The sequence below is a fragment of the Athene cunicularia genome (genome assembly GCF_003259725.1).
Source record: "Athene cunicularia isolate RWA chromosome Z unlocalized genomic scaffold, athCun1 chrZ_part1, whole genome shotgun sequence".
Taxonomy (NCBI): domain Eukaryota; kingdom Metazoa; phylum Chordata; class Aves; order Strigiformes; family Strigidae; genus Athene; species Athene cunicularia.
Window position 1 is genome coordinate 32,564,419 of NW_020799142.1, and position 26,150 is coordinate 32,590,568.

The window sequence follows — 26,150 nt, forward strand, 5'->3', positions numbered from 1 at the left end:
CCCCCCCCCCTCCCCTGCCCTTACATTTAAACTACTCCTGTGCAAAAACACTTAACAGTTCAGAGTGAAGATATAACTGTTCCTCAAATTATATTCTCGCAATTGAAGCATTTTTTGTGTTTTATTGAGCCATAGTTGATGAAAAGCATTTAACAAGGATGCAGGATAATTTGTCCCCAAGAGGAGCAAAGAAGGTTTGTAGAAAAAAGCTTTTACAGAACTAATAATTCTGCAGCTATATTCGGTCTTTTGGGCTCTTTCTACTCCATAGTAGGGTTCTGCATTTACAGGAGACTGTGAAGAAATGAATGACTGCACAACATCAACACTGAAGTCTTCACTTTCCAAATTTGCTGGTTTGTTTGCTTACTTTTTTTTTTTTTTTGACTTTATGTCAAGCCTGGACTGTGAGCTCTTTGCAGTGTCTTCTGCTTGCACTGTCATGCTTGTAGCACATCTTTGTGATAGGGCTGTTGAGCGTAAGGAAAAAACCTACCATTGAAGAGAGAGGAAGGTACGTGGCTTGTAGGGTGGGCTCTGCGGGTCAGTGCTAGGATGTCCCAAGGGGCTGAAGCCAGATTTAGGCAACCTGAAGGGCTAAGCAGCCACGACACAGTTGTTGGCATGCTCCACAGGTCTGCAGTTTGCATGCCTATTTGTGCCTTGTCTAAGGCGTTGATTTCATCCAGAAAGATGCAAGAGTTGACACAGTCTTCCTCTGTACTGAGCCATCAACAGAACAGGGGGAATGAATGACTCTCCTCTCCTTGGGCAGTTTTACACATCTATTTCTATTCCTCTCACTTTTTCTTTAAAGCAGAAAGTATTCAACAAATCTGCCCCATGGATCAACAGAGTTTATGAGGCAACAGTGAAGCACTGAGAAGGGGGCTTAGAAAGACCTTCTCAAGTCTGATAGCTGACTAAATCCTTACAAAGGGCTAAAAAGGCAGATCTTTAGGTTTATTTTAATATTTTATGGCCTACAAGTGCCCAAAAGGCTTGGAATCATGCCTGTGAATTGCAGAAACATATATCTGGAAAGGTCCTGTGCTGCATGTTCAAGCCCTGGGAAATTTAAAATCTGATCCAAGATACTACTCCTTAAAAAGGTAGTTCCTTCAGAGAAAGAGAAGGAAAAATGAAGGTATAATAATGGTTTTGAGTTGGGTACAGATGAAGGAGGGGGAATGAGATCCTCTCTCCATTGGAAGAGCCACCGAGAAGGAGTTGCTGGGGCAATTAGGCTATTTAAAACTCAATTAGACAATATCATAGCAGTTGGTGTAATTGAGGGAAGGGCCCTGTTGAGGTAAAGAAGAAGCTGGGCTGCAGAATTTTGTTATTTACTTCTGTCTTTGCTCCTGTAATAACAGACAGAAGTCTGGTTTATCTGCAATTAGACTCTTCCTGGCTCCTCTTGGCTGATAGCAACTGAGATAATCAAGAATCTGAAATTAATAACTTTAGAAAGACTGCTTATCATGTGGGTTCAAATCTACTCAGACAGATGAGGGAGCTAAATCCAGATTTCCCATATCTCCTTCTGCAAGGAGAAAAAGGAAAACAAAAAAAAAGGAAAACAAAAGCTTTTTCTAGGTAAATAATTCCATTACTGAGATATTGAGAAACTTTAAGCCTTTCTTCCAGAATGGTGATTTAGTTCTTAAACCAGAGAAAAAATTGAGGCCTATATTTAGAAAGCCAGCATTTCAACAGACCTACAGATACTGATCTTGCATAAATGTAGAAGTAAATGAACTGAGATATGAGAAAATACATAGTGCCTATCTGAGATCAGGAGATGGGGAATCTGGAAACGATTAAGTTTGCTCAGGGAGTCTAAATATGTTGGGTTGAACATCAGTATCTCAAAGTAAACAGGGGCAAGATAAAAAGACATGGAGCAAAACTTAAAACTAGATCTCATTGACAGCAATTCATTGTTACCAGACCCTTGTTGGTGAGCTCTAAACATCTAAAAAATCAGGAACGAGTTCCTTCAAATTGCAGTTGCAATGTCTCTAAACTGCCTGTTTCCAAATGAACGCTGACTTACTCCCTAATCAATTTTACTGAAGTCAGAGCAATTAGATGGGGACTTCATTCATCCCTTCTATCTCATACACAGATGCCACTCGGCAGTTTTTTTGTGGGGAAAACGGCATTTAAAAACATTAAAGTGGGACCATAAAACTGACATGCTTTTCCAGAGGAGGCAAATGCCGTGTCTGCAATTTAAAGACCTTCTGACAGTCTTTGCCATTGCAATTACTGTCTTTTCAACTCTGAACACCCCACTGCGGTCAAATTTCAGTGAAAGGACAAACAAAAGTGGGATGTGAACTGGGAGCAAAGCCACTGCAGCAAAACATCGCTGATGAGGACAGATGCTGAGCTGGACATCATGGTGAAGTATTGCCCACCTTGGATAAACCATTTAAATGTATTTTATCCTGAAATGGGGGCAGGTTGGTTGGGTTACTGCTGGGACCCTGTGGTGTCTGAAAGAAAAATAAGCCCTGTGATGGTTAGTAGTTCCCTTAACTAGCCCATAGGTGTTAAAGGCACCTCATGTGAGTCAGAACAGGTTGATGCTGTCATTGAAGCTGATTATTAAGAAAGTTAGAAGAATATCAACCTTGATCCAAGCATTCAGCATGTGAGGAGTAATGGGTTAGGCCAATGTGATGCTAGGTCTTCCACAGACCATTGGCAGAAAAACATTTAGTTCTAAAAAAAAAAAACCCAACCAAAACCCTAAGGAAAGAACGATCAACATATAATGCCTCAAAGTAATGCTAAATACAAGCACATTTTTATTTAATACCCAAAGTCCCCCAAGTATCTGACAAAAAACATACACAACCCTTGACCCCTGACCCCACTACTCCTTCCAAAAAATAGAGCCAGGAATTTCTAACCAGTGGCACAGCCAATTTATATAAATTGTATAGAGAGCACAGGCATATACGCAGAAGATAGCTATAGCTGGGGATCCCAGTAGTCATAAATACTCTACCCACCCAACAAACTGTCATGCTGCATTGTGTGAAGTTTTAGATAGGATATGCCTTTCACATGACTAATGCAAGAACAATGAACACAACATATGTTAAGTTTTAAACTACAGTTGTCCTCCTTTCTGGGGGGAGAAAAAAGTACATTTTTTTTCTGAGCAAAACCTGAGCATATTGTTTGTCCAGGGTTTAACCCTGCAGTCAGCTAGGTCTGGTAAAAGCCCCATTAACTATTCTTTATAAAGGTAAACCAGTGATATGAGGAAATAAGAAAAGAGGTTGCAATGTGCACTTATATTCATAAAGTATTTTTTCAGGTTCAGGACACATAGTTTACTATTTTATCTGGCCTGTGGTGGCTATCTGGGTACATGCTTACATCTTAGCCCACAGAAAATTTAAACTAATTGAGCCTATTTACTGCTTAGCCTAAGGCTAAACTCTGTGTCTTCCCCTTGCCGCTAATCAAGAGCATGCAGATAGCAATTACCATAGCTCAGCTGCAATGTGGTAACTCCCCAACCTGGATCAACAACATCATCGGTGGCGCAGAGAAGGGGAACCGTGATCACTTGATCAAGAAGGAAAACGCAGCAAAACCATCTAGATTAACAGGATTTGCTCGTCAAGCAACAGAGAGCAGACTTGTGGGACTCATTGCCAAGGGATGCCATGGGTGCTAAATGGTGGAGAGTCCAGACAAGGAACTGAATGAGAATATTCACTGAAAGTTAATGGATGAAAAAGTTATCTAATTCAGCAAATCCCCTGAGCTATGCAAAGTAAGATGTAGATGATTGGGGAAGGATTACACATACTCACCCAGTTCCTCCTGTTCCTTGTGCACCCGGTGATGCTGCTGTTGGAAACAGCTGCTGGTCTCAACAGACCCTCAGTCTGACCCAGTTCTCATCTTCCTACATCCCAGCCTGTGCGTGTGCCTGAGCCCTAAGGATCAGCTCTGACCTGGTGGGTCTCTTTAATTCTGTTAGCACGACCAACCACTGGGGAGCCACAATACCTCTTGAGGAAAATGTTCTTTTTGTAGACATTTCGGTTGGTAATATATATGAAAATGAATCTACAAGTCCATGTTGATTTCTTGGCTGCTCTCAGAAGGATAGCTGAAGCAGCCTTGCAACTGTTTGCTGAGCTAAAACTCTTGTGGGCATTTTGATAGTCCTTTCCATTTCTGCATCTAAACTGCTGATTCAAAGAATAAGTAAGTGTTTTGGCAATTGAAATCAGGTAAAAACAGCTTCCTTACAGCATTTAGCGCCAGCTATATAACATGATATTACAGAGGTTACTCAACTAAATTGTCCTGTGTTGTGGGAGTAATAAATACAAGCTCAAATCTTGCAGTGGCTGGGAATAAAACAAACATGTTAGGTGCAAGCAGACAGGCTACAATAAGATTTTGTTGGGGTTTTTTTTAATAAAAATAAGGAAGCAAACCTCGAGTGGGAAAGTCTGATCCAGAGGCAGCATCGTTTATTAACATCATATGAGATGCAGCCTTTCCCACCTGCCACAGCTTGAAGAAGTCAAGATGATGATGGCCAGGATGCGTGCATACTGACATATAACCCCAACCCAGCCATAAACTAGGTGCCTCAAAACAACCAGGTAATGACTGAGCAATCCTGCTGCCATTTCTCCCAGGACTTCAATAAATACTACTGCCCAAACCACCTTGTTAACACTGTCCCAGGTGGGTCTATGGGAGCCATCAAGCTTCACCTTTGGGCTGCAGCAAGGGTCTGGTGTTAGCGAGCAAGTCATTATTAATGCAAGATCATCTATTTTAGATGAATATGGGATGGGATGAGAAGTCATCGCAGCAGTGTGAGTGATGCATTTGTTACAAGATGCTCTTGGTGCCTGAATAACAACACAAATGACTGTGACAGTGGTCCTGAGTGCTGCTCTGCTGTTTGTGATACCAGTTAGGGTGTCCAGCAGCAGGTAAATGTCAGAATATCTCTCTCTCTCTCTCAGCAGGGCACTGCAGACTCACCGGCTGATGTAGTGATTTTAGTAAAGACAGGCACAGATCTTTATTTCTATCTTCCGAAGCTCACTATGTTATGCCAGGCTGCATTACCCCATGTGTCGGTGTCAGGCTGACAGCATTAAATTGCTAGGAATGTGCCATACTGGCCTGTGAAAAAGATATTGCATTAGTAGAGTTGGTGTGTTGGGATAATGAGCTGGATGGCTTTGCTTTGGAGGAGCAATCGTTACCTGTGCTGCAGTGGTGGCTGTAAGCTCCGACTGAAGCTGAGGAGCCTTAGAGAGGATACTACACCAGCACGCAGGGAGACGGTCTCCTGCAGGTAGGGGCTATGTCTAGACAGGCAAGCTGGGACACAGGATCCAGGTAAAATCCTTGAGATTACCCAGCCTGCAGCAGAGGTGGGAGCAGTGCTCTCAGCCTGCCTCATATCCACAGAGGAGGATGTGTTTCCTCGAGTGAAAACGTTGTCCCGACCTCTTCCCCCACCCCCCCGTCACTGCTCTGACCTTTGTTGTCGTGCCAGATCCGCACTTTGCAGAGATCTCCCAGGCTCAGCATGTCTGAGAAGTTGAATTCATCCATCTGGTTCCTCTCAAACTTGTTAGACTTGTTGGACTCCTTCAGAGCCAGGGTCCCACTGTCCCCGTACTCCCCAAACAGGATCAAGGACACGTTGGCGTCGGTGCCTGCTCCTGGAAGGAGAAAGCAAGGCACGCTGTCATGAGCTAGCCTGCTGTGTAGGACTGACACGCAACCCCCAACTGCCTGGAAATAGAGTCAGCAGAGGCAGCCTGAAAGAGGATGCAGCAATACTCATGTTCCTCTGGGCACAGCCGATGAATTTCAGTGAATTTGTGCAAGATCCTGCAAGGAGGACACCCCACGGTAGTAAACGAGTCAGCCCTTTCAGCCAGTTCCCCCAAATACAGCTGGAATGCTTCACCCTTGCATTCAGGGTATGGTGACCATGATGATAGCAGCACTAATAGGAAGCGGGAGTGTCTGCCTCTGATGGAGCACTGTGCATCACGTCACGGTGCAGAGGATGGGTCGTGATTCCCATTTTTCCAAGGTGGCTTGGGAAACGAAGTGACTTACCCAGCAATCTATGAAAGAGTGTTAAAGAACATATTTTAACTTTTCTAGCTACAAAGCATTAGCACACATCATCCTGGGCTTCCCGCTGGGCCGCGGTCCCTTTGCCACACTGTGGTCTCCTTCTGCATTCTCCTCCAAGGTGACCTGTGGCACCCAGGACACTTCAGATGGCTTCTGTCTCATACTGCCCTCCCGGTGCTGTGTGTCACAGGGATTTGAAAGCAAAGTGCAGATCATCAACCAAACCACTGCGGCATCCTGTGGCACACTTTCCCCTCCCATAGGTCTTCCTTCTATATTCATGTTTCTCAAAACATTGCCCATGCTGCATTTAACAGAAAAAGTTCCAGTTCCTCACAGAACAGTTTGACCCATCAGTTCCCACCTCTTCATATGTCTATGTTAGGAAAAGAATAATTTCTAATATGATCTTTAATACCTTGAATTTCACATGCCCATTACTGCCTACATTTTGCTGCAGAAAACAGCCATGCTGTCATTTTTCCTTACTTTTGGAGAGTTCAAGGCCAAATCATCACCTGCAGTAACCTTACAAACATTTTAGCTGAAAGCACTACAACATTTTTACCTGGCACTATTTATAATTTGACCAAAATGATTGCTTTTTTATTTTTGAAGCCATAATAAAAAAGCAGATTCATAGAAAGCAATTTGATTCCACTTGGGCACACATTTGTCGTTGTGTCAGAACCAAAGCCCTTAAATTTTGGAAAATGAAAATGAGATCGTCAAACCCAAATCCGTGTCACAAAGAAACTCAGCAGCTGCTGCTCTCCATTAGATAGCCCAGCTTTGAAAACTCTAACCGCCTGCCAAGCCATTTCTAACACAAGAGTATCGTAAATCCACTTTGGGCCACATGGACAGTATTTCCCACAGCTCCATTCACAACACAATGTAGAGACAAAGGAGGGGGTGGTGGTGGGGGGAACACAGAAAACTTTTTGAGACAGCTACCACTTCTTCAGGACGATTATTTGAATACAGAAATTACAAATAAATCACAAATCTTCTTATAGAAGGATTGAAAAAAAATACTGGGGGAAAAAAAAAAAAAAGGTGAAAAAAAGAATGATGGAGAGAAAAAGCAAAGCAACATTTGGTGTCCATGTGAAAGATTGTCTATGTTAAATTTGGTCTAATTTTCAGCAGTTCCCTGGGAAGGACTTAAGAAGGAAGAGAAAGCATCAGGGATTCACGCAGTTCATCTGGCAGTACCTTTTATGACCCTAAAGTTTGCTGAGGTGAGGAACAAAGCAAACTGAAGTCCATTTCCTTACAAGGAGCAGGCTTCCAATTAATGTAAGGTCTCAAAAAGCATAGAACCAACTGTTTCTTAGCAAAACCTTCCCTGCAGGAAGAAGCTTATGAGGGCCTCATGCCGTGACATTTCCCTCACAAGCAATTAGCAGGAGATGGGGAAGAAAAGAACAGAAATTGCTGAATCAATGTACACTTCACCTATTTGATTCTCTGATTTATTTGTTGTTGTTGTTGTTGTTGTTAATTCCAGGAAGCTGTCAGGCACATTTAGGAACTGTAACAAATTTGACAAATGAAGAGATGAAGGCACTGTGGTTACACAAGCCTTAACTGGCAATCAGTGCAATAGCTCATGGGTCAATACTGGGGTCTGCAGCGCTGAACTTTGTCATCAACACCCTGAGCAATGACAGAATGCATCCTCAGCAGATTTCTGGATAACATTAAATTGGGGGGAGTGAATGGCAGAACTGAGAGCTGCTGAGTGGCAGCTGAGAGCTGAGAATTAAGGTTGTTCAGCCTGGAGGAGAGAAGGCTCCAGGGAGTCCTCATAGTGGCCTACCAGTACTTAAAGGGAGCTACAGGAAAGCTGGGGAGGGACTTTTTATCGAGGGGTGTAGGGATAGGACAAGGTCTAATGGCTTTAAACTGATGGAGGGGAGATTTAGATGAGATCCAAGGAAGAAATTGTTCCCTGTGAGGGGGGTGAGGCCCTGGCACAGGCTGCCCAGAGAAGCTGTGGCTGCCCCCTCCCTGGAAGGGCTCAAGGCCAGGCTGGACGGGGCTTTGGGCAACTTGGGCTGGTGGAAGGTGGCCCTGCCTGTGAAACTAAGTGATCTTTAAGGTCCCTTCCAACACAAATCATTCTATTATTCTGTGATTCCAACACAGATGGACCTTGAGAAGCTAGAGGACTGGGGAAGCAGAAATCCCATGAAGTTCAGAAAGGAGAAATGCAAAGTTCTCTGTCTGGGTTGGAATAAAACCTGCACGTGTACGTGCTGGGGAGCTGAGGGAGACCCAATGGTTGTAGCGGTAACATTCATATTCAGGTTGAATCCAAGCTAACAGCAAGTTCCCAGTGTTCAGTGCAAACAACATATTTGGCTACGGCAGGAGGAACACGGCCAGCAGCTGAAGAGAAGGTCTGATCCCCTTTGCTCAGCACTGAGGAGCCCACACGTAGACAATGGTGTCGGTTTGGGTCCCTGGCTCACGTTAAGACACTGAGGAGTGCTTAGCAGATGGTTGCCAAGATGGACAAGAGCTGGGGCACAAAACTGTGGGGAGAAGCCAAAGGTGATGAGCCAAGGCAGGTGAACGAGGGCCCCTTGACCATGTGGAGAGACCATGATAATGATGACGGGGGCATGTGCTGTGGAGATGTCAGACCACATGCCAGGGAACCATAGTCACAAATTGCTGGGGAGGTTCAGGTTGGACATCAGGAAAAAAGAATATTTCTGAGGAAAATGGTGCAGGTGTGGATTAGGTGCCTAGGGAGGTGGTGCCATCACCATCCCTAGAGGTGTTCAAGACTTGGCTGGGCAGAGTCTTAGGTAACTTGACCTAGTGTTGGCAATAGTCCTTTGAGCAGGAAGATGGACAAAATAACCTCCAAAGGTCCATTCCAACAAGTGTCTACGTTTTTATGATTCTTATTGAGCAGCTGCACCATTTTTAAACAAACTGTAGGCTTGAGTCACAGCCTTCTGAGGCCAAAAAATGTCCTTTTTTTGACTTAACAGAGACTTGGATAAGGCACCAACTGTCTTAAATTATGTAATTTGTAGGCTGTAACTGAGCTGACAAGATAATAATTATTCTTATAACAGCAGAGATAAAAACTTCCTGCTTTGTTAATGCCTGGAAAATGAGAAAGCAGCATTATTCTTTCTCCATCTTTATTGCATAACCATGTATATGATGCCTGCATATAGAATACAGAAAGTCTGTTTAAATCAGCATTAACAAGTGAGGACATTTTTGTGCCACAGAAAGAGGCATCAGGTGGTCCAGCTCTATTGCAGCTCTGTCTGTGGGTCACACCTTGAAGAAAAAGAGATTGTGAGTTACTTCTCATATAAGACCAAAAGTAAATCAAGGTCTTGATTTTAACCAAAGATTACACATCTGACTTAGGTTGTGTCTGCAGTAACAACTTTTTCTCCCCTTATCTCTGTGTACTCTGAGAGCTGCCATGTGAGGCACTTCTGGTGGCCTCTGGATTTGATCTTCGCAAGAAAAGAGACTCTCTCTGATGTTACATCATCATCATCCAAGTTGAATGACTTCTGGGAAGCCAAACTGTAACTCAGAAAGATTCTCTGAGGAAAAAATAAAACAGGACTGTTCTTAAATATGTGTGTATAGTGAGGAAGAAACAACTGCTGCTTTCTAGTTTGCTGCAGGACATTTTTAATGGGTTTTGTTTTCCCTAATTTTAGGCATCTTGCCTAACTTAACTGTGCGGTCTTTGTCTGAATCTGATGAAGAGAGAATGGCAGAGACCCTCCAGAGGATGATCCAGAGCATTGATTAAGACTCCTCTCCCAGATGAATTGACCATTGGCAGTCTAGACTAGAAGGATCGAGACTACATGTATAATTTTTTGGAGAGTGACAAATAGGCGAGTTGAATCCTACCCTACATTTTCGTTTTTTGTTTGTTTCAATGCCTCTGGTTCACTTGAAAGTTAAAAGCTATTTCAGAAATATACTTAGAAGTAAACACATGTGATTCTATTCACTGTGGAGAATTGGTGTCCCTAGCCAATGTCAGTGTGGCAGCAAATATTATAACCTGTTTAAACTAACCACCCAGGATAAAATGTCTTTTTTCCTGAATTGGTCCAACCAGGAATAATCGTGGAATACATAAAGATCAAAGAGGGGAGATGGTTCATGACTTGTACCCTCTTTAGATAAGCTGGATAAAGTTCAGCATTATGTCAGTGTGCTGTGTGATCTAATCATAAACAGACTCCCTGAAACCTCTCTGTAATCTGCTTTTTCCTATTGGTTGTCATTGTTCATAATAAAATAAAATGTTTCATCATTAATACCCGTCATCCTTCATTCAATGGGAAGGGCAGATCTGTCTGCTGTTGCTGTCATCTTCTACTCTCCTCTCATTTCTATTTATTTCCATCGCCTTTGTGAGTTAGGGCTGGATTTCACAAAAAGGTCACAAAAAGATCTACCATTATACTAGATGGATTGCCAGATACATAAACAAATCTCCCTCTCTCTCTCTTTTGTTTTTCGTATTTCACTACAAGTTTTTCAGACAAGCAGCAGGCAGAGCAGATAAGATAGATAAAAAATGGTGAGGTGAACGAAGACATTCTGCCGAGAGAATTTTGATGTTCTCAGATCAAACCTCTCAAGCTGCATAAATTACCACTGGTAAATCCAGGGTGAAAAAAAAAAAAAAAAAATCCCAAACCAACCCAGAGGTAGAGATCAGGAAGTGATTATGTGCACTGGTGTGGCAGAATCCCCTCTGAGGGTCAACCTTTCAAACAAGGTGTCTGCAAGATAATGTCTAGTTTGCTTCATTTTGGCACAAGGCAGCTTGTATGTGGTTGCAGCTTTCATTCAGCAGCCTGACAGAAGTTCTCATGAAAAGAGGCAGTGATCCCAGGAAATGACATAGAAATCCCATTTTTTGGCACTTGAAGCTCTGCAGCTTTCTTTATACTCTATTCCACCTCTTCTATCTGGTGTGCATTTAGGGATGGTTTTTCACAGCCTGGAATAAATAGTCTCAAAACACTCTGTAAAGGAGGGTGAATTATTGCTCGTCTCTTTGGCCAAAGTAGATAGTGCTGACTGAAAACCTGGAGCACACCAGTTTTGAATGTAGCTTTTGTTTCCGTCCTACGTGGATGGACCTGACCTGACCAAAAAGAAAAAGGGGGCTCCTGACCATTGTAACATGATCTGGCAATAGCTTCTATTAAGGTGTCTTCAGAGGAAGCAATGAGTGGTCAAATCTAGGCTTTGTGTCTAAATATTTTATGCCCAGTGCTCAGATGAGGATGAATCCCACAGTATAACAGTTATGACCAACATCCAGCCAAAATGGCAGGGCTAAATTATGCTTTTTTGAACATAATTGCAAATTGAGCAGGAGATGCTTTCCACTGCTAAAAATCAAACTTCGTACTAGAAAAGTCATAAAATATCCACCACGGACTTGCCTCCAACATCACTGGTTTTAACCTGAAGAGTGTATGTCGTGTCTTCCATCATCTGCTCATCATTTATCACAGCTGGCATCTCACACACAAGACTTCCCTTGTCATTTTTCAGCTTGGACAGCCATTCACCATAAGTAAATGTGGCCACTTCTTGATTAGTCAGGTTCTTCAGGATGATCTGTGAAGAGCGAAAATAAACAAAGTGGCTTCAGCTAAACTTCAACTACCATCTGAATGGGAGCAAACATCAAACCCATGAAGTGTGCAGTGTGGTAGGATATGGGTGGAGCTTGGTCATGGCTTCAAAACCTGTACTGAGCTCTTCTGGGCTAAATGGAGCTCTCTGCTATGGACAATATTTGCTGTGGTGACTTGTCTGAGAAATAGTCTTCATAATATTGGACCTTTACACACATGGGGTAAAGCACAGAAAGAATCTTTTCCTCTGACATAAATTACAGACAAAGCTCATCTGTAAGAGAAACCTTTCCTGGAAGCCAGCGTGGAATTAAATCTAAAGAAGAAATAACAGAGAATTATTGAAAATTTCAGCACCTCTCCTTGAAGCACACAGTATCTTTCTTTTGCCTACCTCCTCTGTTCAAACACACAGCAATCATTGTAGAGATATACAAACCAACCCCAAACAAGTTAAAACAATGCACAAGATAAAATTAGGCCAGCAAAACTCAATGCTTCACACTCTTCTCCCTCTGGGAAAAGGTGACAGAACAAACAGTATGCAACAGATATTAGTCACACTGTCTAATGTGCCATGGGAAGGAGCTCAGATGCTGTGGTGATAAGAACAGAATAGAAACCTATTTAGAATAAACCAGTGAGTTGCTTCAACAAAAACCTAACAAAATATCCACCTTTATGTATTGTGTTGAATCCAGGCCCAGTGGAGCATCAGTCTACTGGGAAAAAGGCATTACACTTGCCTACAGCAAAAACCTAGCAGGAAATTCTCACTAAATTGGGTGAGTTGGAGGGAAGGGAGGAGAGAGGGTTGCAAATTAGCATTTTTCTTCCCATCTAAGAGAAACAGAAACCATATCCGAGTGTAGCAGTGCATCAAGAAACAGTGCCTTGCAAGACACATCTCTGCAAAGGCCATGGAAACATGAGCCCAAACACGTCAGAGAAGTGCGACACGATATTAGGAAGAAACAGATCATGGCGTCGTGGAAAATGTTAAATTAAAAGGGACACCTGGAGGTGTCTAGTCACACCTCCTGCTCCAAACAGGGCTAACTGCCATGTCCAACTGAGTTTTGAAAGCCTTCAGGGGTGGAGATTCCTCCAGCACTGTGGCTCAACATCCTAAGGCTGCATCACTCACACTGAGAAGACTTTTCCTTATATCCAGTCAGGATTTTCCCTGTTGCAACCTGTGACTGTTGCCCCCATGTCCTATCACTGTTCACTTCTGAGAAGAGACGGGATCGTTGGTATCTGCAATCTCCCTTTAAGCAGCAGAAGACCGCAATTAGATTCCCCCTTAGTCTTTTCTTCTCAAGGTTTAAAAACGCCATTTACTTGTATGCCATATGTTTCAGCCCCTTCACTATCTTAGTGACCTTCTGCCCTACTCTCATATATCAGCTTAAGAAACTTATAAAACTTATCTTGAGATAAAATGTGCTCAAATTCTGTCCTCAAACTGCATGTATCCCAGTCCATGCACTTCTGTTGACCCCAGCCAAGCTTTGCTGGAGCCTTTAGGAGTTCAAAAGAAGAATGTTGCTCCAGGTTATAAAAAACTATTTTAAAGAGGGCAGTAGCTACACTGAAGTTGAAGCAGTAGCCGTGCTATCTGTGCATTGTACTGTTCCTTGGGGGGGACACTCACCTGGGGTTTTCTCTCTGCCTGATGCTATACAGGGATCTATAACACAGCACCTTCCTCCCAGAGGTACAGGACATCTTGCACCGTTGAAGCTATCCCACTTTTCTAAAAAGCTGCTTATTCACAGCTGGTGACACTGTTATTTTTTGGTCAGGGAACTGCTCTGTGAGTCAAGAGATAGTGAATCAAATCCTTGCTTCGAACCAAGCAGGAATCAGGTCTCCACCAACCCAGCTGGTGCCCTCTCTGCTGCGCCGCAGACCTGAAGGAAGTTTCCTCTCTCAAGGATGTGTGAACGAGGTCTACATTCTCTAAGGAGTCCAACCTAGAAACTTTTCTTTGGGTAAAACCTTTTTTGGGTAAAACAAATTTGAATTGGGAATAATCTCAGGTTGACTGAAAATGTTTGGTTTGTTGTTTGGTTTGTTGGTTTTTGGTTTTTTTTTTTTAGCCCTCGGAGCATAAACTCTTTGCTGGAAAAAGTTCAGCCAGCTCTACCTCTGCCCTGCTCAGGAATGACAGCGACAGTGTTAGTAACAAAACGTCCTGAGCAAAGCTTACAGGGAAATGTCAGGAAAGCGGCGGGAGGTAGAAACAGATTAGAGTTGCCAGCTGGAGTGCACTGGCAGACAGAGAGATCAGACCTCTCAGAAATAACCAGCCCATGTCCAACACTCCAGATGCTGTCTGGGAAAAACTGTCTGGCTACTAAAACCGCCAGAGCAAAATGCCTGCTCTTTCCACCCCCAGCCCCTGACCCAGGGTGAGTGATTTCATCCATATGCAGCATCATGTAAGCAGTTAGCACAGACAGAGTGAGCTCTCTCGATCTGGGACGGTGCTCCGGAGAGGAGCAGGCAAGAAAAAAGAATTATTGTAGGAGCTTCGTTTGCTCAAGGGAGATCACAGCACATGGAGGTAGCAGGACACCCGTGGCGGACTGATTGCTCACTCACGGCGTGGGTGTGATGCCTGCCTTACCTAGCATGAACTGAGGCTGGGCATCCAGCCCAGAGTGATGGTGCTGGCCCTCCCTACGGTCAGTGCTCGGAGCTGGGTACCACTGGGAAGCGATGCATCCCACCCCAGCTGGGAACAGGAAAACAGCCAGTCAAGGCGTCTCTCCCTCTCACAGATCCCTCTCTCTGCTGACTACAGGGGAGGACTAAATAGTTTGGTAGAAGAGGTGCAAGCTGAACATCGCTTTTTCAACGACTAACGCAGCACAAAATGAATCCCATCCTACCAGGAGATGTTTGTGCATGTTGCACACACACAGGATGATGCAGGACTTTGATGTGGATTGTGAGGGTCAAGGAAGTCATCTCAGGGAGCTGAGCTAGGACTATTTTTATTTTCTGTCTGTTCTACTCAGAAAAATTAGCTACCACTTGGCAATGAGACTCCTACTTTACACTGCATCTAAGCAACTTTTTAGGATACCTAGAACTTTCTGTGGACATCCTGCATGCTTTTAAGCTCAAACTTTATTGCTAATTATTCACAGATTTTAACTGGGCTGTAGAACACCTATAAACAGTGAAAAGAAGGCAGGCCCAGTGTGTATGAATAAAATGTTGGCAATTTTCTTTGCAGCTGAGAAAATATCGTAAGAGACAGGAACTTTAAACCAGCAACTTGGAATTAACTGTGCACTGTATGACGTAACTGAACAGTCTGACATGTCCAATCATTTGATTTACCTCCACAGGGGCTCACACCCCACTAACACCAAAACACGTAGGTCCTGGGATTCATCTTTAAAGACTCAACCACAGGTTTTTGTCTTCGCTTAAAGACAGGGTCCTCTGACTGTAAAACAAACAGACTTTGCTCTGTTGCAAAGAATAACATTCAGCTTCAGCTATATAATGAATTGTCTCAGATTTCCTTCATCTCCTTTATACAGAGGAAAAAGAACTGAATAAAGACCAAGTCCCACATTAAGGATTATTTGTGACGTCTGAATGCAATGTAATTAGTGCTTCATTAAGGCAGCTTCTTATCTGCCTGACTTTGACAGCACAAAGTAACATTAAAATTCTGAGGGAAACAACTCTGCAGAATTAACAGTCTCACAGTTCTCGTTATTTTGCTCAGACAGCTTTCACCCCTTCTTATTTCTAGCTTTTCAACTTTGTATCTAAGACTCTGGGCAGCAAGTGAATTTGCCATGCGGACTGAGGAACTGGCTAACCCAGGAGGAGGTTTCCAAAGCATGCATTTAGATGAGTTTCCTAATTAGAAGTCACAGGATTTTTTACGATGAGTGTGGTGAGGCCCTGGCAGAGGTTGCCCAGAGAGGTGGTGGATGCCCCATCCCTGGAAACATTCCAGGCCAGGTTGGACGGGGCTCTGAGCAACCTGACCTAGTGAAGATGTCCCTGCCCATGGCAGGGGTTGGACTAGATGGCCTTTAGAGGTCCCTTCTGTCATTCTATGGTTCTATTCTCTGACTTTTCAGAAACACAGAGCAATGTCATGGTAGCTTGTGGAAGAAGATGACATTCAGCATTAGGTCAGAGGAAAATATCCAACCTCTATGTCTCTCTCAGCAGTGACGAGATCCAAAAGTATTTCTCAGTTTTGCAGAGTTTTCAGTGTATCTTTTTGTGCATAGCAATAATGAACACTATTCATTGTGGCCCAACACATCACTAATCATATTTTGTTCTCTCTAGAGGATTAGGTATCAGCATTTAAAACTTATTGCCACTTACAATGCAGTTTCAATCTTTGGTACCAAGTTCATTAGTTAGCTGAGATTCCGAATGAAATTTCAATGTATTTTATCTAGACAGAAAAAAACAAAACAAAACAAAACAAAACACAACAAACTACTTCCCTGCTTGTAAATTGAATATTTTGGCTGTGTATAACGTCATTGATAATTCATGCGTTTTAATTGTTATTTATGCATTTCTATTTCTGGTAAACTAAAAGCAGTATAAATTATGACCAGCAACAGTTTACAAAAAGACCAAAGAGAATTTTAAAAAATCATTTATTGTTATTTTAATAGAACAAGGAAACTGAGAATATCTTGTGGATAAATGGAGCAACAAATGGTTAATTACGGGGTTGATGGCTTAATCTAGCTTCTCATTTTACTGCGCTAGTTAGCACTAACTGTGAACCATCTGTCTGAGAGTTTAGCACTACCCCCACAAGTATTTCATTATGCAGTTTTAATATGCACTTTTGACAGAAATGGAAATGGGCTCAGATCAGTTTTCATGTCACACCAGGCTACATAAGTTTTCAAGGCTGGAATACAAATCAGAGAACACGAATCCTTCCTCCCCTTTTCCAGAGCGCTCCTGTCCTCACTCTGCCTGGGAATGCAAATGCTATGTTTACCTTTGCAGAGAAGGTGGGAGAGAAAACTAATAAATTAAGTTCTCTGTGTTTCACTGAGCTAGAAGATCCTCCATGCTCTGTTTCTTTAAGAACATTAGAAACTACAGGTAAAATTTTCAAAAGCTTCTAAAATCCTTGTCTCAAAGAGTTCCATGCATGGTCCTCCTGTTGCTTCTGTAGAATAATTAGAGGGCTGCAAAGGGCCTAAATGAGGGACCTTTTTGCCCAGTTCCCTGGGAAAGCCTTGCTTGGGGTGGGACATACAGCAGGCTGGATAACTGACCTGAGCTGGCCACTGGAAGGTGGGAAGGTGCTACCTGCCGCTAAAGGTGCTGCCATCCCTTTCATTTGAGCTATTGCTAATCCATGACTGCAAGATCTGGAATGTCTCTGGATGAATAAGCTTTATTTTATTTCATTTTATATGAATATGATTTATAAAAGTCAGGGGAAAGTATCTGGGAACTGGCAAAGGGAGTTTGACCAAGATGACTGAATCAAATCAGAGAACAGATTGAGTTATTCCTTAGTCACAGAGAGAAAAATTGTGTGCCTGTGGCATCTATTCAGAAGATATATGCTGGAGGTCTAATGCTTTGGAAAGCTGCACAAGAGCTGCTGAGAAAAAAAGCTCGAAGTGGCAACGCTCAAGTGAAAAAGGTCCTGGATGACAGAAATGGTTTTTAGTCCATGCTAATGGAGGTGAAGAGCAGTTTGTCACTTCACTGGAAACTGGTGGCTACTTAGGACCAATGTTTAGAAACACATTATTTATGGGAAAAAGAAGGACAGCTTCAGACTAGTTGAAAAGGCTAAAGGATCCAACAGGAAAGACATGCATTATTCTTTCTGGCCATGGGTTAAGCTATTGGTTCTTAACCTATTCTCATATAAAAAGTCAAGATACAGAAATCCAGCAGGATATCTAGTCCAGAAAAAACCCATGCTAAATAAACATGTCAGAGATGTGTTTCTCCCACAATGACATCTGATGGTGTGGATCAGCACCTCACTCCAGCTGCCTCTTAGAAATTTAATTATAGGGACCCATAACAAGCAAACTATATTTAACTGTCCAAATCGAAGTGATCTTTACAAGGAGCTGGTGGTTTGGTAAAGAAGATAAAGGCACACGTTGTGCTTTTGTGGAAGATAGGACACTAGGTATAAGTACAATCAACAGAAGTGGTGGGAGCTGTTTTGCATGTTCTAATTCAAAATGCAAGGCAAAAAATTACTTGTATGAACAAGAAAAGAAAGAAATCTGCCTGTGTGCTAGAGGGAGAAGGGAAGGGTAGAGATAGGATGTTTGACCTGAAAGAATGCATTATTTGGAAATGTCCCACCCAGCCCAGGCCCATGCTAGCTGTCCCTGCCTGGCAGAGAGACACCCACTGTCCCACAGGGTCAGAGCATGACAGGGGTCTGCAGGACCTGAGGGTACATCCCGGGGACCAGAAAATATTGCAGGTGCCCTGGGTGGCAAGCCAAGGCTCCTTTGCAGGGAGGGAGAGTGAGATGTAATAGCAGAGACTGTGTCAAAGCTTCACAACACAGCTTTTGTCCTTGCTCTCTGCTTTTTTTGACTCAATTCTTGCAGGAAAGAATCATGAGAAACCAAATGGAAAAATGTAGGAAATTAATAAGAGCTAGTCACTTGCTGCCTTTGTCCTCTTTCCCAAAGGCTGAGAGGCTTCGACACAAGCAGGCTGCAAAGAGATGCGCGATGTGAGGTTCATTACCCTTTCCAGGAACCAGTGCGGGCGAGTCCCCTTCCCATCCGACCGGATCCTCATCTTCCTGAGGGGTGCAATATCAGCGATTTCCATAATGAAACTGTCCTCTTGTCCTCGCTCAAACCTGGAGGGATTGAAAGACCGAGGAGGTTTCCCACTGCTTTACAGCATTGTTGCATCTCAATCCCCTGTCCGTGCTACAACTCGAACCTTGCCAACAACCTCAAATTAAAAGTTTATGAGTGCATGTTACTGGATTTGAGCTTTTCTGTCCTGCAATCACTAGCTACTGTGTTTTTGGCAAGACACCTCAGTACAGATTTGACAGGGATTCCTTGTCCTTTGGAAAATCAAGCCCATACAAGGCACCTGGAGTCGTTCCAGGCAGGCTGCAGCATACATTATCACCCTGTTTGTAACCAGAACAATAGAGACTCACAGTCCTGTTTCTGCACATCGCCTTCCTCCTGGCATCTGCCCACGTGCCTGCCCTTAACCCATCCCAACCAGAAGGCAAAGCAATTTTTCTTAATCTCCTTTCACTAAGATGTAGCACATAACTTTGCATTTGCCGCGGTGATAGACAGTTGCTGCAGCTCTGCTAAATATGGCAACCTGATTGCAAGTCAGAGCCCAACGCCTAAGTTTAGTAAGTGCAGGCAAATTCTGTTAGAAAGGAGCCAAAATCGACTGTCCTGCACTTCACTCCTGAATTTGGGGAATTTGGATTTGCAAACGAGCTCCGACTTTGACAAGAACCAGGGTGGGTTTGTGTGATACTGCATAGAGAGATCTTACCCTGTGCTTGGCTGCTGTATATAGGCACAAGGATGTGTAGGAACTGCTCAACCATAGCAATCAGCAGAAAGCAGGAAAAAGGAAAAACAACTAACATATGCTTCTTGAAGGAGACAGAACCACAGCCACCTTACCTCCCTCTCAGCATCAATTGTGCTAGGAAGAAGCCCTTGCTGCAGTGAAAGTGCTCCCTAGGCTCAGTATTACTCTGTTTCAAGCAAGTAAATCTTCTAGGTTTGCCCCCAAAATACTCTGGCAGACCTGCGGTGGGCTTGGCGATGGAAGTCCAGCCCTTGCTAGATAGGAGACAGCCAAGTCTGGGGGTTCTACCGAGCACCACCAGGACCACTTTGCTGTTGAGGTTCCTCCTCTGTGCAGACTTCTTGTGAGTGAGTTACCCGAGACTGCTGAGAGTTTTGGGGAGAGCTCTGCAAACGGTGGGCACTACCATAGTACAGACAATCCACAATGACGTTATCTCGTCCCTAGCGACGTACTCACCCTCCTATAGCAGTTCAGTGCAGTGCCAGGATATGGAGGAGAAAACATTTCTTTACCAACCTCTGCTCAGATTACACCCCGCAGCATGAATGTGATTATCCTCACACCATTATCTGAGCCTGCATAGCTGCAGATGTTAGCAATAGGGATTGGCTCGAGCCTCTCAGCTTTCATCCAGACATTTCCCTGCACTCCCAGAGGCATTTGGATAGGGTGTTTTGGTCCAAGTCCATTTCTAGTTATTAAGGGTTATGTTTGCTCTTTGAAAAAACACCCTTCTCTTGTTATTTGTCTTTCTGTGGTACCAGATATCAAGACAGCCTGTCTCACTGTGAGAAAGAGAATGTGCTTTTGTGCCTGGACTGGATTGATTTCCACATCTATTTAAGAAAAAGGTGTGACCCTCTCAGCCTGAATTATCCCATGATCCTATGATCAGTTTTCATGACAATCACTATTACCTGAAAGCTTCATGGAAGTCTCACTCTGATCATTTCCAGGCTGAGCAACTCTAAACTAGTCTGTTAGCAAAAGAAACCATTATTTATCTTCAGTAAATGCCCTGTTTATAAGTTGGTAAGGCTGATATCTGCTACTTCCAAGAAGCCACTGTACTAGAGGGAAGCAATTGCTAAAGTGACAGAGTGACCCAAGAGCCCTTTTCTATCCCTAATTTATATGAATATGAACATAAGCCTGAAAAAAAAAAAAAATTGCAAAGAGAACAAGTACCCAGACAAACTGACTGCCGCTATTCCTTTTCCAGGACACTGAAGCATTTATCTGAGGGATTTAATTAAGCTTTCCTACCCATGCCTGCACTTGTAAATATTTCTATTGCCCAGAGGTCTTGGCAATAACAGTAATGTAGCGCAAATTGCCTTAAATCTGCAGCAGGTTAGACAAACGGTTCTTCATAATGCACTAAGCTGCTGTGTGTGAATTGGCACTGGATAGCCCCAATAAAGATGAAGTGCCTTTTACCATTTGGTTTCAGAGGCTCTCGCCAATCCCTCACTGCTGGTGCAAAGGCTGACGAGATTTCCTTGTGAAACAAGAGCTGGGGAAGCCAGTGTTGTTAACAGCTGGATGAAGACTGCTGGAGTGGTGTGGAAACAGGTGGTATGTGTATGTAGATGTAGATGTAGATGTAGATGTAGATGTAGATGTAGATGTAGATGTAGATGTAGATGTAGATGTAGATGTAGATGTAGATGTACGTCCTCTGCGGAGCTGGGGGTGTGATACAGAGTGCCTCCAGCTAGCAGAGATGTGCCAGTACCTCCCCAAAGAAAAGCACAGCATCCTGGTGATATTAATGTATTAATAGCCGAGTTTTACATGTCCTTTTTCTTTATACAGCCCCAATGAGTTTTCAACACCTTTGACAATGCAAAAAACTAATAAGATGCTAACTGTATGGCTCTCCTTTATTACATCTTCATATCCTTTTATTAGAGATTATCCATCCCACTCACACAGACAAATATGACTTTTTTAATAGACCAGATAGTTTAGGGATATCACTTGCCTGGCCAGGTAGACCAAAACTGCAATCCCTCTCTTGAAGGGCTGGAGACATCTTTGTCCCTTTTAGAGGTTTTTGGCTGATGTAGTCTGATGTGAAATCTTCCTTACGTTTACTTTTAAATACAGATAGCTGTGGTCCATTTTACCACCTACTAGAATTGAACGTTAGGCTTAAAACAGTGGAAGACAGCCGAGTTTGGTATTGCTTGGGGTCTTGATGTCACCGATAGCCAGGTGTGCTGGTAACCCAGATGCATTGCCCGACACGTTGGTTGTCCTTCTGTGATGGGAAGCAGAGCTACAGTTTTCTGCATGACTCAGCTGTTTCTCATGGAGATTTTAGTCAGCAGCACCTCTGCTACGTTTTTCTCAGAGCAAACAAGGCTCGTGCTTGTTACTAACTGAACACATGAAGGTTTCAAGCTTAGCTGCACATGCTTGCCCAGACACCTACTCTGCAAGTAAAACATCCCCTGAGCAAACACCTCTATGCAGAGAGCCTTATCTTCAATTATCCAGCCCATACGTGATACACAAAGCTGCTGCAGAGGAACTGCATTCCCGGAGGCTGGGGAAAGAGTCCAGCATCACCTCAGCAAGCTGAGCTCAAACCCTGTGGCCAAATGCGCCAGCCCTCCTGACACTCTGTAGATACTTTGCTGAATAAGATCAGAGGTAGTTAACTAATTAAATTTAACCCTGATGAACCCACCTCTGAAACATGGTTAGTGGCACGTTCATTCTTGAGCATGCCAAAACTTTCTGTAGTGAGGGGGCTGCTAGAAAGGAACAGGAAAGCCTTAGGAAATGGATCAGCGGCGTGTGGGGTTTTTTGGTTTACAGCAGTGCTAGGGTTACAGCATTAGTTGTTTCTACTGAAGAAAACATGAGATTTCACCTTTTTAGTAAAACCAGAGCACGCAGTGCAGCACTCCGCACAGCTCACAGCCCATTTCCATCTCTCTCCACTGTAAGGCCACATCTGGGTGGACAGATGTCATCGCATGTGCCAGCTGCAGACATCAGAGTGGCACAGAACCCAAGCTAAGGAGCCCACTTCTTGGCAGGGCCCTCAGCTTACCAGCTCAGGTCCTGGCACCCCTCACACAGCTTCTGGACCAAGCTGCCTGACATCTGTCCAGCTCAGAGAACGGGAAGAGCAGACGGGGGAGAGTCAGCACCTTCCCATCACAGGCATTCGCAAGGCAGGTGTGTGCATGCTGGTTTATCTTTCTTTCATTATGCAGTTACTCACATATTCACATTAAATTATGTTTAAAATAAATTACCTATTTTTTCCACAAAAAATGTGTTTTGCAGAAACTGCACCTGTGGTTTCATGCAGTGTCCACAGTTCCTCCTGGAGCTGATGCAGGACTTCATATTTTTGTTCACAACTCTTACCTCTAAAGCAACTGAGGAACAGGTCAAACAAAACTTCTACAAAGGGATAGTTTCCCTAACTACATGGTGCTCTCCTTTCCTCTGCCCTGCTAAATACTTACAAGGGACACTGTTCTGAATCTATAAAGTCAAAGGGAGTTTGTGTTTCAGTGGGAGCATAACCAAATCCCCAAGGGCTTCTTGATCTGACACCAGAATCTGTTATCACTCCACTCCTAACCAACCAAAATTACAAAGTTACTGTACCTGTCTCCATTTTTTTCCAGCTGCATCTCCTCGGTGTTTCCATTGGATCCAAAGACAGTCATGAAGATACTGGCATCAGTACCACCACTTTCAATGTCTCCAGTCACAACCGTGACTTCATAGAGGATCTGGGGAGGATATAAACAGTCAGAAGGTCTCATTCAAACAGCTGTCCTTAACCCATGCAAAAGCCTGAGCAAAATGCTAGACAGGCTTTGCAAGAGATCGACGTCTTTGCCAGAAATGGTTACAACACAGCTTCTTGGTTTCTCTCCACACCATGGTTCTCAGAGGCAAAGTTACAGACTGAAACTTGCTATGGGACCTTCTTCTTTGCATCATGTTTTCTGCATTTTCTCAGCCTGGGCGGACTCAGAGAAAGACACATTCATTTTGTCAACCGTATGCATGGGGAGTGATGAAGACCCGCTAAACTGCTTTTCTATGGGAGTCACAACCCTCATGTCAGTGGATGGGTCACCAACCCCCTGCTAATGGTGTCTCATCCCAGCCACCTCCCAGCACTCCAGACCTCCGTACTGCATAAAACTCTTGCCATTATAAAAAAAACCCAAAAAAACAAAAAACAAAAAACACAGCTCCCAAAGGCACAATTGTTTATTTTTCTTGACTGCAAAATGATTACCCCAAGTATTCGGTGTCCAGATAGACACAATTTAGTTCAACATCGCTAATAGTTTTGAAGGCTATACATTCTCTACAGCAGAAAAATGCAGCTATCCTATTTCCCAGTGGGATGCACACTACTGTATCAAATGCTGTTTGGACTGTTCCTGGATCTCGTACATTAAAAGCACGCCAATTCTGAAAATATGTTTTGCATCATTTTCACCTTATTAGCCTGACTTTGTTCTTTTTCCCTGACGTGAATAATAAGACTCAGAATAAAACATTTCAAAAGTGTGCAAGTCCCAGTGGCTGCCAAGTAGCCTTAAGACTTTTAGGCCACTTAGATGCTTTCAGGATCATACCTATGGTAACAAGACCTCTGGATTTAAGAGGTGGAAGAATGAGAAACAGCCCCAACAAAACATGTTTCAAATAGCGCACTGCTAGGCAAGTTTTATTGGCCTGAACTGTGACCACCACATAAATAAACAGAGCAAAGCAATAATGTCATGAGTAACTTGTCTACCACATAGCCATCCACACAGATTTTAAATTATAGCAAAGCATCACATTTGCTACAGAGAGGAGAAGAAAAACTCTTTTACCAATGTATTAAAGGTTTTTAGTGACTGTGGTGGACACTGACTAGGCTCTCTATGTATAGGAAGTCAAATACACAGTTTAAAGCACAAAGATGGAATATAAAACCAAGAAGAAAATTAAATTGAAATAGGTACATATGTCCATGTAAGAATCAAGCAAAAGCAAACAAAAAAAAGTATTAACTTTCCCAAAGTTGTTAAAAGTATTAGCCTTCTTTGAACTCTAAAAAAAAAAAAAAAAAAAAAAAATTAAACTAACTACAGCTATTTACAAGGCAACAGTCCCGAATTCCCTCAGCTAGGAAGCTGATCAGAAAGTCAAATGCACACTTCTGATTTCATGTCTCAAGCATCAACCCTGATTTCCTTCAAACCTTTCAGCAAGTTTCTGACTCAACATCATAGAAAAAATTTAGATAGATGTGTCTATTTTTGGCATGCCTATGAAAATAAATATTCAGGATTGGGCTTTTAAAGGAAGACTGAACATAAGTCTTCATTAACAGCCACTTCAAAACATGGGCAAGCCATCAGATCACTAATATGAGTTTGGAAATCTTATCCAGGAGGTTAAACAACGGACGGGGAGTTTTTAAGAGATTAGGCTTTAACCTTGGTATTCATTCTAAGGGAGGTTTTTTCCCTCTTAGGTCAATTCTACCACTGAAACCAGCGTTGAGTTGTTGAATCCTTCACAGATACTAAAAATGTTATCAGGCTTTGTGTCTGGGGAACAAAACAGATTTCAGGAGAATATTTTTAGCTTGGGAATCAAGAGCAGCATAAAGAAAAATTAATGTCCTATGAAAGTGTAATCTCACTGTAAATAGAAACACATCTGTAGAGATTTTAAATTGCCATACAGGTATTAAACACAGTATTGTCCAATTCATCCAGACTGTTATTTCTATTATAAATCTCACAACCAAAATCAGCATAGCTCAGCTTTCCAGTTTGCACTTGGTTGAAATACGGCATAGCACACATTACTTCAAATTTCATATGTATGGATTAAAAGACTATATAGTTTTTTCATTGCTTATTCAATTTTAATCAGTTATTCATTTCAAAGATCATGCTTGCAAATGTCTCCATGTTTCAGCAACTTCCAATTATTATTCGTTTCTAAATGAATTCAGTTTCCCTGTCCCATATTAGAAATGCTGATGTGTAGCCACACTATGCAGAAATTAACATATCTCCACTACTCCAGTCTGATGAATTGGAAGTATCTCGTCAAAGAAAGCATGATGAAGTTAGATTACACCAAGGTGCTCACCTTGCAGCTGCCCCACCCGTTGGGTACCAGGTGGACACAGCGGGTGCTCCAGGTGTGGTAACAAAATGAGGACATCATTCTGAACGGTGTCCTGCCTGCTCTCTCCTATGCCATGGCTGCATCCAGCCCACATTACTAAAAAGTGCTGTCAGTGGTAAAGAGGCTAAACCATTCCTAAAGATTTTGCTAAACAAATAACAAGGAAACCCTCTGCAAAGAAGAGGCTCAAACCACTTGCAGAAGCGTGAGAACTGCTGACATGCAACGTACATCAGGGCAGGTGCATGCAGCAGCTACGGGATGAGCCTAGAGCCTACCTTGAGGCCAACGTTAACACAGTCCGCGTCCAGGATGTTGAGGATTCGTGAAGTGAGGCCATCACCTTTGTCTCTGGCTAGCCAGCACTTACAGACAAAGTTATACATGACACCTTTGGTGGGCACGACGATGGTGATCTCTTCCACCAGCCAGCAGCTCTCAGGGGTAGCGCCATCATGCCCCACCTGTGAGAGTCGGTAAGAAAACAGCTGCTGGTTAACGGGGGTTTCTTCAGAGGAGAGACCCTGGCTGGGTGTTTTAACTAGC

At 43.1% G+C, this 26,150-nt stretch overlaps 1 protein-coding gene across 4 annotated transcripts in view; it reads right to left on the minus strand.

Moving 5' to 3' along the window:
- LOXHD1 (lipoxygenase homology domains 1) overlaps nucleotides 1-26,150 on the minus strand; it is a 145,813-nt gene that overhangs the window by 12,287 nt on the left and 107,376 nt on the right. For all 4 annotated transcript variants that reach the window (XM_026865647.1, XM_026865648.1, XM_026865649.1 and 1 more), the window contains 5 exons: nucleotides 25,883-26,068; nucleotides 23,055-23,182; nucleotides 18,582-18,699; nucleotides 11,628-11,805; nucleotides 5,547-5,732 (listed from right to left, as the gene is read on the minus strand). In XM_026865647.1, coding sequence (XP_026721448.1) covers nucleotides 5,547-5,732; nucleotides 11,628-11,805; nucleotides 18,582-18,699; nucleotides 23,055-23,182; nucleotides 25,883-26,068 — 796 coding nt within the window. The remainder of the gene's footprint in view (nucleotides 1-5,546; nucleotides 5,733-11,627; nucleotides 11,806-18,581; nucleotides 18,700-23,054; nucleotides 23,183-25,882; nucleotides 26,069-26,150) is intronic.